The sequence below is a fragment of the Pocillopora damicornis genome, chromosome 8 (genome assembly GCF_964200805.1).
Source record: "Pocillopora damicornis chromosome 8, jaPocDami1.2, whole genome shotgun sequence".
Taxonomy (NCBI): domain Eukaryota; kingdom Metazoa; phylum Cnidaria; class Anthozoa; order Scleractinia; family Pocilloporidae; genus Pocillopora; species Pocillopora damicornis.
This window is the reverse complement of record NC_142677.1, coordinates 17,991,389-18,005,966: the sequence shown is the minus strand read 5'-3', so window position 1 is coordinate 18,005,966 and position 14,578 is coordinate 17,991,389. Positions and strand designations below refer to the sequence as shown.

At 36.8% G+C, this 14,578-nt stretch overlaps 1 protein-coding gene across 1 annotated transcript in view; it reads left to right on the top strand.

Annotated features, from left to right (window-relative positions):
* The window catches only part of LOC113678561 (serine-protein kinase ATM), a 48,651-nt gene that overhangs the window by 2,657 nt on the left and 31,416 nt on the right, over nt 1-14,578 (top strand). Inside the window, exons 5-29 of the mRNA XM_089213860.1 lie at nt 160-331; nt 712-880; nt 1,628-1,732; nt 2,021-2,097; nt 2,609-2,672; nt 3,083-3,146; nt 3,766-3,853; nt 4,052-4,159; nt 4,765-4,963; nt 5,081-5,145; nt 5,809-6,015; nt 6,685-6,777; nt 7,429-7,516; nt 8,414-8,560; nt 8,811-8,975; nt 9,732-9,860; nt 10,024-10,122; nt 11,216-11,411; nt 11,517-11,656; nt 11,757-11,792; nt 12,258-12,340; nt 12,987-13,142; nt 13,297-13,369; nt 14,000-14,036; nt 14,132-14,352. Coding sequence (XP_089069986.1) covers nt 160-331; nt 712-880; nt 1,628-1,732; nt 2,021-2,097; nt 2,609-2,672; nt 3,083-3,146; nt 3,766-3,853; nt 4,052-4,159; nt 4,765-4,963; nt 5,081-5,145; nt 5,809-6,015; nt 6,685-6,777; nt 7,429-7,516; nt 8,414-8,560; nt 8,811-8,975; nt 9,732-9,860; nt 10,024-10,122; nt 11,216-11,411; nt 11,517-11,656; nt 11,757-11,792; nt 12,258-12,340; nt 12,987-13,142; nt 13,297-13,369; nt 14,000-14,036; nt 14,132-14,352 — 2,981 coding nt within the window. The remainder of the gene's footprint in view (nt 1-159; nt 332-711; nt 881-1,627; nt 1,733-2,020; nt 2,098-2,608; nt 2,673-3,082; nt 3,147-3,765; nt 3,854-4,051; nt 4,160-4,764; nt 4,964-5,080; nt 5,146-5,808; nt 6,016-6,684; nt 6,778-7,428; nt 7,517-8,413; nt 8,561-8,810; nt 8,976-9,731; nt 9,861-10,023; nt 10,123-11,215; nt 11,412-11,516; nt 11,657-11,756; nt 11,793-12,257; nt 12,341-12,986; nt 13,143-13,296; nt 13,370-13,999; nt 14,037-14,131; nt 14,353-14,578) is intronic.

Sequence of the window (14,578 nt, the reverse complement as noted above, 5' to 3'; positions counted from 1 at the left end):
AAATTTTTTTAATGAGATCAGAGTTCTTAAAATACCATGATTATGCTTGCACTGGTAACTGGTTATAAGTGATTGTTTTCCCCCTTGGTAGAGTTTCAGTGTCACTGAATTTTGAGAAATTTATTGTCAAGTCTATTTATTTCCTTGTGCTCTTGTTAGAATTGATTCCTACATTTGTGTCCTTTATGGAGGAAAAACCTTCTTGGTTGTCAAATGGACAACTAACAGTGGCACAGATTCTTAATCTCTTGGTTGAGGGAGCAGCAACTCTTTACACACTGACGGGAAGCCAACTCTTTAAATTTTTTGAAAAGATCTTAAAGGGGATTTGGTAGGTTATTTGTCATGATGAGTAAATGTTAATTTTACTTCAAGATTTAAAGTGGCAGCATGTTGGTTACTGGATTTGAAGCAAACTTAGTATTACTGGTTTAATATCTATTCAGTTGATAATGTAAGCTGGCCACTATAAAGAGTTCCTAATGCTGACATTAATTTAGCAGCAAAATGATCAAAATGTCAGTCTTAGAAACTCTTTACAGTGGCCAATGTATGTCATCAACTCAGTTAATAAAACCAAATTATCTTGTTATACCTCCCACTGATGCTGATATTTTTATCTCTTCTTGGTAGTTCTCAAGATACTTACCACCTAAACATTTATTTTACTTCTGTTACCATTTGTTTCTTTCTCTTAACTTTTTCTTAAAGGAATGATAATAACATTGTTATCGTGGAACACTTCCTTGCTGCACTGAATGCTTTTGTTAAATCAAATGGAGATGACTGTCGTGGCCAGGTCTGTCATCTTGGAGAAAGTGTGTTTCCTTGCTTGCTCACAATGTGGAAAAGAACTCAGGGTGTTAACTCGTCCTTGAAGGTACAGTGTCTTAACCTCATTAGTTATTCTCCTTACTGTCTGCCATACAATTCTTCTGATGTTAGTTTAGAGAATTTGATATTGGATCAAGTGATAATCTTTTATTTGATATTTTTCTTTATTCTCATCACTTGCCTGCTTGTTATTAATTATAAGGAGAAATTATTTCTTGATCACCTATGGGAGTTAAAGGGTTAATTGTATCAAATATTTCCATAAACTGATCAGTGTACCCTAGCAAGGGTCATTGAAACCTGGGAACTTACAGAATTAAATTAAAAATTTTTTATAAACCAACTTGTTGATTGAAGGTCATGGAAAGTGGCAATTATTTAAAATAGTCCTGAAAAAGGTCTTTGAAAACTTTGAGTATGATTTTAGCTTTAAAGAGTACAAACCTATCTGATATTGCTTTCCAGTGCATATTAGGTCACTACTTTATCCCCTTTCTACCTCATAAGGAACTTTGAAAATTGTCTGTAACACCTAGATTGCACAAATGAGGGAGTCGTGGAACAGCTGACACCCAAAGAATGTTAAGTCAAAGATAATGGCTCTCAAAATATCTTTTTCTAACACTCAATTTGTATAAGTGAGCAAGCAATAATTCTCTTGTCCTGCTCTCTAGAAAAGAACCTTCAGTTGACAGATCAAACAAGCAGCAGGGTATTAAGTAAAATATTTTTGCATAAAAAATTTGTGTTTTAGATGGAACATCTGTACAAAATGAATGTTTCAAAATTGCAGGATCACCTGATACAGTTTATGAGACTACAGGTTTGTGCACATCATCCTTTTGGAGCTCACGAAGATAGTGAAGGGGGCTGGAGCAGTAGTGTCAATCATTGGAAGGTTTGTTTTACTTATGTGATTATATCACATCATCTTGTGGTCCAAAGTCCCAACAATGAATTGTAAAGGAGAAAAGCTTTGTTAAATGTTGTAAAATTACTACGAATTTTTTTCTTCAAAAAAGGTCAGTCATCTCATGTTGAGTAGACATCAGACCATATTTGTCCAAGAAAAGATAAATTTATCCACTAGATAGTGATTAATCCAGCAGATAAGAAGTTATCCAGCCTTAAAATAACTGGGGCCTGTATGAGAGATATTCTTCTCTTTTTTCTTTTGTTTGACTAGGAATGTCTCCAAAGATTGTATGGAGCAGTTATAGCTGATATAGATCAGTTAAAGAACAAAGTGTCACGTTCCTCTAGGTATGTTCTTAGTTACACCAACTGTTTTTAGTGCAACTACACTTACCAGGGTTAGCACTTTGTCATGCACTCTGATGAAGGGGCTAATGCTCAAAACGTCAGCTTAGAAACTCTTTATGGTGACCAATTTACATTTATTCAGCAACTCAGGTTATGATACCAAAATTATCTTGTGATACTCCCCACCAACACAGCATCTTTGCTCCTACCAGGGTCATGTAAATGACATATTTATGAAACTGTCATTAGAAAAAAAACACTGTGATACTAAAAAAATTGATTAAGTGAGACGGAACTTAGCAGCAAAGTGAAAAAGATGACAAATACCTCACAGAGATGAAAAGACAGGATTACATGTGATGAGGATTGTTTGAATTTAGCAGAGATATGGTTATCTATGGGTTAGAGCAAAGAGGTTGAGAAGCCAGGTCAAGTGTGTTTTTGGTGATATTTTTATTATATAGTCTGTAACTAGCTTATTATCTGAAAGAAAATTTATTTCCTTGCACAGTATCAAATTGGATCCTGGTCTTACTTTGCAATTTATTGAGCTTGCTGCTGATGTCTTCCATCAGGTGGATATAGAATTTTATATCACATATGGTTGCTGCATGTTGAAATCCCAGTTGCATGACTTTGTCTTTCTTTTGGATGATATACAATCATGTAATAGCTCTACAACACTAGACATTACGATGAGGCCTTCATCAATGAGTACAATGTAGTTCAAAATATGTATACTTGTAGGATGTCAGCAAACTTGTCTTTTAGTTGCAGGTGAGCTGATCTCAGTTGTCAGCAAGCTGCTCTAAGTTGGGTATTTCTAGTGAACATTAAATGATTTTTGCTCAGAAAATGGTGGGTTTGGAAAAAGTTAGGCTCTCAGCCCTGAGGTTTGGGAGAGAAACATTTCCTTCTTGCTTCTTGCTTCAGTACTTACTGTGAGTCTGTGTTAACATTACACAATGTGATTTTTGATTATTAGGTGTTCTGGGGGAAAACAAGTTATCATAGTGTGAATCGTGTACAGGATGTTTCATCTGAACCAGGTTTGGCCTATTCAATCTGATTATAAAACTGATACATTTTTTTTAAAGGTAACCAATGCAATGATTTAGAATCTTGCAATATATATTTATCATGTCCTACATGGTATAAACATTTTTTTTTTGGTGTGTGTGTCCAGCTTAGGCTAAACGTCAGTAATAGGAAAGATTGATGGCAAATTGACACTAACAGTGCTTTTACATAATATGTTTATGCAGAGGCATAACCCAGTTCTTTCACTAAAGTTGCTTTGCTACAATGTAATTTGCTTGCTTTGTTTCCCTTTTCTACCCCTCTTTTTTTTTGGCAAGCATTCATTCCACACACTTGCTTATTGGTGATGTGTTGACAGCTGCCTGGAGATTGGCTCTAGCTTGGTTGCTATGGTCACCCCCGGCTGCTGATTGGATTGATGCCCTCCTCTGTTGTCCATTTCACAACACCTACCTTCCAGTGCTTCTCATGAAGTGTTCTAATTTATTTCGATCACTAGTTACAGTACAATACTTTGACTTGTTTGAGCTTCAGAAATTAAGTCTAAACTGTGCATGTTATTTAGTGATCAAAGTTGAGGTGATATATTCCTGTTTCTACCTCATTCTACCTTCTGTCTGGTTTAAGGAGCAAAACGGCAGAAAATTGAAGTTGGCTGGAATGTTGCAAGAGAAACTTTAGACAAGAGCTCTGAAAATTTGGTTTTGCTTTCATGGTAAGTTCTCTTGTAAGTTAAAGACTCAATCAAAGAGTGTTAATTAAATCCAACACATGCCTGATGTATAACATTAGTAAAGAGTGCTCCCTGTATAGACATACATTTAAATGAAACTACTTGCCAAACAAATCTCTAACTGTTATTGACAGTTATTCCAAGTTAAGCTATTAGTAACATGGTATGTTTGTTTTTCAGGTTACAGATCTTAGCTGTGTTATTTGCAAAACACCCCTCAGGTATCCCTGCCAATGAATTTCACCCTTTCTTTTCAACTTTACTTCAGTTGCAGACTAAGTATAAAAGGTAATTGCAGCTTTTATTTTATACTGCTGGCTTTGTTGGTAAATAAATTAAGTTACCCTATTGCCATCTCTATCCTTTTAAGGAATGTTTTGCTCCTACAGTATACTTTTGTCTCCCTCACTTCACATGAACTCATTTTACATCATTTGTTGGGTTCATTCCCACATAATTTCTATGATTTTAGAATTTGTTATTGGATCAACTAATAATCCCCTAATTGATATTTCTCTTTATTCTCATCACTTGTCTGCTTGAGATTGTATTGATATTGTAAGGAGAAATTTTGTCTTGGTCACTCATGGATGTTAAAGGGTTAAATCCCTTTGAAACATGAATTTTTCCAGGCTTCTTTTCTGCAGTTGCTTGGATTGTAGCACACTTGTGAGAATCATTCCTTTACTTTATTTCAACATGAAGCAATGGTGGGAGATTTAATGCCCCTTGGTCTGGAAAAATAGGACATGAGACAATACTCTACTTTACAAATGAGGCTTACTCAGATGCTATGTTTTCTGTAAAGTTTTTATTGGATTTGTTTAGTTGTTGCTTAATATGGTATTTGGACACAGTTCTAATTCTTTAATGCTTTGTTTCATCACTCTCAGACAGGAGACCATCCTATCCATACTGCAATGTGTTAAGAGTCTTGTGCAGTGTTATTCACAAAGAAGATTGCAGTTGGACTGCAGGCTTGTTGAATCAATTCATCCCGTCCTGAAGAAGATATGGGCAACAACATTACGTGTTGTTGGAATCAAGCAGCTTACTGATTCTGGGTTTTCTCTACTTACTATTTTGCTTAAGGTATATAATTCTGTTAATTCTGAAGATAGAAATCCCTTTTTACCCTGCAAAGGTATTCGACATATTACCTTTTGGAGTGTTGAATATTTTATGATTTCTCATCAATTTTATCTTCAGGAACATGGTAATCCACCAGACCCAGAGATGTTTGGAGCCATATTAGGAAGTGGTTCCCCATCAAGGTAGAAATGTAGAGGGGTGTCTGAAATATGTATTCAGAGTGACTGGAACCACTTTTCTGAGAAAGCCACCAACTGTATTCAAAGTGCTCTAAATTAGCTTTAAAATGTCCATTAGACCACCCCCAGATACTGTCAAATGGGATTTCCCCAAAACTTAAGCATGATAATAGCAATCGCTATGCCACATCCACTATTTCAAACTTCAATCCATAAGATAACGTGTGAAATTGGTTGACCACAAAGAGGGAAAGTTGGATTTTAAGTGCTTTGAATAAAGTCGCTAGTTGTCTTGGAAAACTGTTTCCAGCCACCTTCAATAGTAACAATGGTTACTTGGTACAATTTAAATGTTAAGGAATTCATCAGTGGATACAGCACATCACTGCATTAAGCTTTCAAGTGTATTTCTTGTTTATTATTACAGATGAAAAAAGTAGAACTTGTAAAAGGTGTTAGGACCATTTGTTAGATAAGGTTTACTAAACATGAAACTGTGTAATGTTAGATTTTGTAAAGATGCATTCTCTAGCCAATATCTCAAGTATCAAGGGAGTTCACATCTCTAATCAATAGTTTTTTTGTACTGTCATGTGCTATAGGTACAACATCATTTCTTTACTAACTGCCAATGAAAAATTGACTGTTTGTTTTGGTTTTGCACAGATCATCTCTGGAATTCCTAGCCACCTATTTGCAGCTGTATTCTTTGCCAGAAAATTACCAACCTCCTTCACCACTAGGACTTCCTGATCCAAATCAAGGCACATATCACTTACGTCATCATCTTTTCAACTGGTTATTACCTGTTTATGAGGAAGGTGACAGTTATAGTGAGGTCTTGGCTTTATTGTCTGGTAAAACAGCTAGCAGGTAATCAGAATCATTTTGATTAATGAATGCGTCTTTTCAATATGTACCATTGTGGTGACTGCAATAAATATAATATATATCTCCAAAAGTAAATGTCCTTTGAGAAAAAAAAGGTCTTTTTTTTAGAGCTATGGTCATTCCCTCACATCAAAGCTAGGATGACTCTGCAAAAAGGGAAATTTATTTCAATCAATGATTCAGATGAAAATGTGGAGAAGGAAGAATTACCTAATGCATTTCCTATTATTAAGAACTAAGCTTCATGCCCAACTTGATAATATTAACCCTTTGACCCCTAAGAGTGACTAACATCTAATTTCTCATTACACTATTACCCACCAGTCACACATCAAGGTCATGAGAAAAAGGAAATGATCAGCAAGCAAAGAAGCTCACGATAGTTCAACAAATTCTCCATAATGTTCTCCTTAGGAAATGTAAGGATAACATTATGGAGAATATGCATATTTAGGGTATAAAGGGTTAACATAACTGTTATATCATGTTGTCAAATTCTACATTTTAAGAATTGTGTATGACAGAAATTCAACCAATTCATGATCAATCAACCAAGGCATACTCTTTCCTGCACTCTTCAATTTTCCTCTTCTTTTTTTTTGGGTTGGTCTATCATTTCAATCTTGTATTTTTGCATGTTTTGTTTAACAGACTTCCAGATATTCAGATGGCAGCTGGTGTTGTGGTATCCTTGACTCAAAAATTCTCCACTGCTATAGAGATTACTAGGCTGGTACCATCTGTGTAAGTAAGAATTTGTAGATTTTCAATTATGTTAAACTTTCTTTTGAAAGGGAACTAAGGAAAAATTTTAGCCAGAGCTCTTGTGCAAGGAAGTGTCCAGTTGGCAATGACAGGTGTTTTTAACATTCGTCTGAACAAAAATTTTGTTTTTTATGTAATCTTTCTCTTATAATGTGGTGTGTTTTACAAAATATGAAAATGATGTACCAGGCAACCAGTTACTGAAAAATTCTCAGTGTTGCACTAATGGATGGGGGGTTGATGTGTAAAGATGTGCCATAAAGTTGTGCTTAAGTTCTCTGTTTGTGAGTTTGTACAGCAGTGTGTAACCACTGCATATAGTCAGCAAGTATGCTTTAAAGTCATGTAAGACTAGTTTGCTGAATTTTTACTGTGATGAGAAGGTCCATTTTGGATATTCAACAAACAAAAGCACAGCTGTTACATGTTTGAATAATCTGTCAACAGTTTTGCAAGTTTTATCTTCAATAACACAAGCGATTAAGTATAATTATAATACTTATGGAAATGTTCTTACCAGTTGAGGAGAGGTATCAAGACTAAATGGAACAGTGTTGCAACTTCCTGAAAACTCATGTTCATCATTGACTGAAGTTGAAACTGTGCCATTCAATGTTTCATTTCACTCAGGGATCAGTCACATGATTCACGCAGTCAAGATACAGAGGGAATGCTCACACAGATGCAAGAGGTCTATTTGCAATCCACATTTGATGAGGTAATAACGAAATATCATTTCAGTCCCTTGCAGGGTAAGCCTCACCCCCCCTCACCCTACCCCACTAGCATTTTATTAGGTTTACCGGACAATTTGGATGGATAGAAGAAGAAATGTCAGGGTGAACTCAATTCAAACCCAGGAAGCTTTTGGTTCATATGCAGCAAAGTTTCTTTCGGGTTTCATGTAAGTTTGACTTAATCTAAGTATTTACCTTTTTGGGACCTTAGCCCTCTACTATTTAATTTGCTTGCCCATCTTGCCCACTCACATGGAAAAAACTTTTAGTGGAGCTCACTTGCGCGCTAAGCAATGTTTGGACAATGTCAGCAATGAAGTCGCAAAGAGCGGCTGAAGAAAGTAAAAAACAGAAACAAGCTTCATGAGGTTATTTTTCCACAAAAAACCTGCTTTTTCTTCCAGCACTCGGAAACAAACAAGTGAATCTTAATTATTATTAAAGTGACATCTTTTTGCTATATAATAAATCTCTTACTGTCCAAATTTATTTGGTCAAGATGTTTGAATAGTAACTCGTTATTTTTTCTTTGTCTTGGTCCGTTAAAAAAAGGCCTTAGCCAATATCCAGCCATGTTGACCTCATGCTTGGTCAAAATGCATATTTATTTCATTCACCAGGTTCAGATATTATCTTAACAGCTTGATAGTGCCATAAAAAGGCCATAAAATTCCTAAGGGCCATAGATGTCATAGGAGGCCCTTGCATTTGGCTCCAAGTGGATCATTGCCTTTTTGCATCTTTTTCACCTTAGTCAAGCTAAGGAAAATGCGATCATCCTTTTAATGTACGTCTCGACAAACAGGCTGTAAACTTCCTTTCACTCAGACCCCTGCCCTTCCTTTCATTCATGTTTTTATCTGTACATTTCTCAAAAGGGAAATCGATATTGGCACAGAGACATTGTGGAAAAGAAATTAGCAAAACAACCCAAGTACAAGAGAAAAGTCGATTCTCTCTGCACACTATTGTGCGATCGCCTCGCCAACACAGCTTCTTTCCTGAGTAAAACACTAGAATTTAAGGTATGAGAATATTGTTTTTCTTTCAGATGAACTGGACATTGAATAATGAATTATGAGGTTGTAACCTTATGATGTAAAGTGCGAGCATTTGAATGTTGTTTTGAGACTCAGATATTTTGCATGTTAAAGTTACAAAGGTTTTTATCCACAATGTATCTATGTTTTGGTCTTAAAACGTTAAAAAAGTTTGTCAAAGTCATTTGATAATTTTTGAATTTTTTTTTTTAACGTTGTCTATATATGACTAAAGTCTTCAGGAGGTATGCACAAAGACCGGTTGATGTCATTTGGTGGAAAAGTCGAAGTAGTCATCAGGTTCTGCAGTTTTGTATCCCAAGTGATGGTTTTTTCGTTGAAGAGCAACTCCTTGAGCCAAGATGAAGTTAGAAGTCTGCCCGTGATAAGAGAATTTGAGGTGAGTATAAGAATGTTATTTTGCTGTGGAGAGCAGTGGACTGCATTTTCTATTGCCAGTCATTTGGTATCTTTCCTGATTAAATAGCAAGAACATTAAATACCTGTCAGATAAGAGATGATAAAAGAGGTTAGTTTCTGAAGAAACTGTGGTGCTCCGTCGGTGGGAGAGTGTAACAGGGTAATTTAGAATTATCAACTGAGTTGATTTTAAAAAGTTTAAACGATCACGTTTCGAACGTTAGCCCGTCGTCAGAGCGATAGACGAAGGGCTAACGTTGGAAATGTCAGATATGAGATGATAGTAAGCCAACAAGGTGCACAACGTCGGTTTTCCAAAGAATAGTTCATATTCAACAAACAAGAGTGAAAGGAAAAATCAATAAAACAACAAGATGGGAAAAAGGCCTACAAATTCTGGTAACAAGGGCTATAATAATTAGCAATTCGTGAATTCTTCCCCTTCCCACTCCTGTACCAAATTAAATTAACCATTTAATGTGACTGAGGGTGCATTTTTTTAATATCCAGCACCTAAAAGAGAAGTGGCGTGCCGAAACCTATTGTGTCAGTTAAGGTTAAAACTTGATGTTCCATAAACTTTTCAAACATTGCTGCCCAAGGTTACAATAGACTTTGTGGTCACAGAAAGAGGACAGTCAAATTTTTCTTTTCCTTCAGTCGTAACCATACCATACCCATAAGACTGTCTGGTATGAAAATTAATTTTACAAACTTTGTTATTGTAATTTTACAGACTTTGTTGAGGAAGGTTGCCCACGGTGTCAGGGCAATTTTAGGATTCAATGAGGTGGATTTGATAGCTAGAATGGAAGTCTGCGAGAGTGTAGTCTCTGAAATAGAAAAGATGTTCACCACTTTACAGGTAATTAAGCGTAATATATCTTTATTCCTTCACAACTTCTTTGCGATCTCTGTCATTCAGTAGTCCATTTACGCCAAAATTGCCATCAGGGCCACATGGCGTACATTGACTTATTCGTATACGTGCCAATGCCTTGTAAATGTGCGTCTCTTTGTGCTTGCAGGCAGATGATAACTCCCCCGAAAAATTTGTTGGAATCGTATTGCGAGAGAAGACGCCTGAATCGCTTCTAAGGGAATTACTAGCTATTTATAGTGGAGAGGTAAAAGAGTTGAACTTTTTTTTACGAGAGAGTTGCAGTGAATATAAAGCGTTGGCTACAACTAGGTAAACTTGACGACTGTTCAGTACGATAGAAAAAAGGCATTGAAGGAATAGACAAGAATATATCCACTGCTAACAATTGTATGTTAGTTAAATCATAGGTTATGGAAAGAATAAAGGAGTGTGTTTCTAAAGAAACTTTAGTGCTGCGTCAGTGAGGGGTATAACAAGATAATCTTGGTTTTATCAACTGAGTTGATAATGTTAATGGGCCCCTGTAAAGAGATTGAATGCTGACGTTTCGAGTTGATAAAACCAAAATTATATGGAAAGAATAGATCGATTGCCAATCTATTGAGTCGATACTATTCAGTTCTGTTTTGAAGTCACCGTGATGTCTCCAACTTTTTTTGGATCTTTCTTAAGATTTTTACAAGTTTGAAAAATCGTTTATCTTTACTTTGCAATCTGAGAGCCTGATTTCATGCGCCGGCTGGCTCGGTTCTTTCCGAGATCTCGGCACTTTTGTTTGTCCCATTATTTTTTCTTGGTTTGCCGTAACAAAAATCAACTTCGCGATTACATGACAACCGAGCCAGCCCGGTTATCTGGGATCCTAGCATCGGTATTGATAAAGAATTACCCAGTGGATAACGTTAACCGCCCCTCGGACAACCGGGGCCAGAAGTATTGCTATTTACCTTATCTCGATTTCAAAACATCATCCAATAAGGAGATGGTGAAAATGGGGAACATTATTAATTAGGGGGTGTTACTGTGATTAGTGATAAAATTTAACACTGTTAGAAGGGAGAATTAAGAATACTTTCTTAACCCTTTGACTCCCAAGATCTAATCAGTAATTCTCCTTACTATCTGCCATACAATTCTTATGATGTTAGTTCAGAGAATTTGGTATTGGATCAACTAATAATCCCATAATTGATATTCTTCTCTATTCTCATCACCTGCCTGCTTGATATTGTATTGATATTGTAAGGAGAAATTCTGTCTTGGTCACTTTTGGGAGTGGAAGGGTTAATTGATAGGTCAAGGGTAAACTGATACTTTTTTACCACCTATTTCCCTAGTGGGGATATTCTGTGCTGGATAATTGTTCTCGACTGGATGTCACAGCGAAGAGTTTCGTTAACCAAAGCTTAAGTGTGACTTCACTCGAAGAGGTAGATGGTCTTGATGATTTTGAGTCTGAAGTTTCTTCCAGTGAAGAGAACAAAGCAACACAGAAAACTCATAGTCAGCCGCAGAAGAAAAGTGTCAAATCTGGTTAGTTTTCAGTCATCTTTCTGGTCACTAAGCTTTCCTTATCATTTCTGTAGTGTTCTGGTTCTGTATATTAATCATGATGTCACCCTTGAAACATTTTCACAGTGCATTCAACGTTGCGAAACTGTTGTGCAAAGTTGTTGTGTTGCTGGTCCCTGCATGGGTTTGTCGTGTTGGCCGAATGCTCTGCTGACACTCTCATGAAAGATGTTAAAGAAAAGGTTGTGGAATTCTTGGGTTCAGAGGTAAAAGTCTCAATTTTCTTAAAAACTTAGATCACCTTGTTACGATTTTTTTACCTCTAGATTTTATTCTCACCTGATTTGATTCTTCCTCTCAAATTAGGACTTAAATGTATCAGATGAAGGAGACCTTAAGCTGGTAAGTGTTCGGGTGTACCACAGTTAAACCTGCATGACGTAGCTCTCCTCACTACAAGTTGAAAATTCGTATAAATGTGAATATCTGAGCAACAACGTTCCCACTCCTCCCCTAAACCAACGTTAATACTAACTTGTTATCACTCGATTTTTGTTGGGTTAGGGGAGGGAACATTGTTCCGAAATTTTCATGAAGGTTTCGAAACATCCTGCGCTACGCGTAGCTGACAACAATTTACTTGTGAATAGGATTTGTACAGGTCTTGAATAACCTGGGTAGTCGTGAGATTTTACAGTTTAAGGTGAAATTTGGAGCCCTGGAAAATCAGTCTGAGTCCTTGGAAAGTCTTGGAAAAGTCCTTGAAATTTTTTTCTGAAATAGGGTACGAACCCCGGTGAACGAATTTACCCACCTGTCTTCTTTGTGCTCACCTATTACTTCTGAACGTTGCTTTGTTTTGTACAGTTTTTCAATGTAGCTTTTGCCTTGGCATCCAGCAGCAGTCTCTTACCGGGTCCACATGTGAAAGTTCTCTTGGAAGTATTCAGGTATTTGTTCCGAAGTTCAGGTAGGGTGAAGGGACGAAAATTGATTTGTGGCCATGACTAGAATTTGAAGACGAATGATATACGTTTCTATGTCGATCACTCACAGTCAAATGTGTTTAGATAATTTTTCATTTGTGGAGGGCGGCTTCCATTATTTAAAACAGACGACTGTGAATGGGATTTAGCTATTTTAATCTAAGTCAAGCGCATGTACTCAGTAGAGAGCACGATGCTTTAATTTGATGCAAGTTAGTCATTTAAGTGAGAGGTGGTGTTCATTAAGATGTGGCTTCTTTGTTATAAACTTGATTTATTATCATACTCTTTTTTATTTCCTACATGTTGAGATTTACACTGTGAGGTAGTATCGTTTGTGTCTCTGATTGTACGAACGATGTATTTTCACAGTCGTTTGCCTACAATCTTAAAAATTTCTCGGTCAGAAAGAAAACATCTCAGTACATATGAAATAAAAACATCACACCATGGAAAGTGCTTGGACAATTTTTATTCACTTGTTGTGATGTATCAAAAAACTGACTCGTTCGCTGCGCTCATTCGTTCGTTCTTTTGATGCATCGCAACTCGAGAATAAAAACGTTCGTGCGCACTTTCCTTGGAATAATCTCCATATCTCAAATTTCAGAAAAGCTATGTCCAAGTATAGAAAGGACCAGAATGTGTGCAGTCAGGGACTTAATCTGTTGAGGCAGCTTACTCGCCATCTAAGTAATGGAGAAATCTGTGACACAAGTTTACAGGATTCCAGGGGGATTTCAAATCACATTTTAAATGCGTTTTGGTAAGATGAGAAGAGATTCTGTTTGTATGTCAATGCAGTTTGCATACATTTCCTTGTTCCAAAGGAAAAAAAATTACTTTATTTTTCCACGGGAAAAAGGTAGTAAAGAATTATAGTTGTGCACCTTGTTTTCATCTTTTTAATTGTTCTGTAGGAACCTGAAGAATACGCAGTATTCACCGTTTGTGAGGTTTCAGCTTGCCAAGTGCATGGAAGCTTTTCTAAAGGTACTTTATTGAAATATTTTGCTTAAACAGTTGTGTCTAACACATCTTCAAATTAAATGTTTCGGAAAAGTTAATCAAGACCACAATCGACTGATAATGATGAATCAAACGAGGTGGATGGAACCAATATTTTCAGTGTATCGATAAACATGTTTATTTCCTAAAAGTTGCATTGAGAGGATTTGAACCACAAAGACAGGTGTGATAGTACTACAGAGTGCGCGACATCATATAAATCGTACAATTGAAATGCAACTCGATCCTTTTGATTCACTACTCGATGCTTTTGATTCACCATTGACACGTGCCAGCGTGTTACGAGTCCCTTAAAATTGTACCCGGGAGACAAAATCTGCTTACAGTGCTTCCTGTGGGCCATTAGTGATCGTAATCACAAGTCTCGTAAGGTAATGTCCGCTTTGCTACAGACAGTGTTAAAGCAAATGGCTCATCAGGTAGAAGTGGAAATTAGATGACCTCTATTCCCCTGGTTAACAAACTTTGTTTATGAACGAAATAAGAGATCATCACTGGTGTTCCAATTTTTTTTGTTATGACGGGGGCAACCAAAAATTCATGGCCCGGTGTCCCGATAGAGTTTGTGATTAAATTCCAAGCTTTCTTTAACAGGTAGATCCTGAAGAAAGTTGGTGTGTTTTAAAGCAAGGTAAGCGATGGTGGTATCATTTGGAAGAACGAGCTCAACAGATTGTCATGAGGATTTTCTTTTAAGCTTAAATTTTTATTACTTCCCTTTTACAGCTGGACAGGATTCTTCATCTCTCTCGCTGTGTGAGGAATTCCCAAGGCTACTTGGCGACTCTAGCCATGCGCTGAGAATGCACATGGCGTCTGCGATCAGTGTGTTGTTTGTAAGACACGTTTCAGGAAATAGTGCTGTGCCTGCTCCTCGTGATCACCAGTACAAATGTTTTGATCATATTTCGCGGATACTGGTACGGTCACTAACTGAAACAGTGGTGGTAAGTGAGTGGCGATAGGCTGTGTGATTCTGTGAATGAATTTTAAGTACTCCGGCAAATGTTTGTCTTGACAGGTTGTGGACAAATAAGAGAGGATTTTACCGTTCCTATCCTGGCTTTTCGAAGGGTGGATACCCGTATTCACTGGGTTAAACTTTATCCGGTAGACAATGCAGTACCTTATGTTCACACCTATTTGCTGGCTTGCGCTTTATCCAATTGGCAG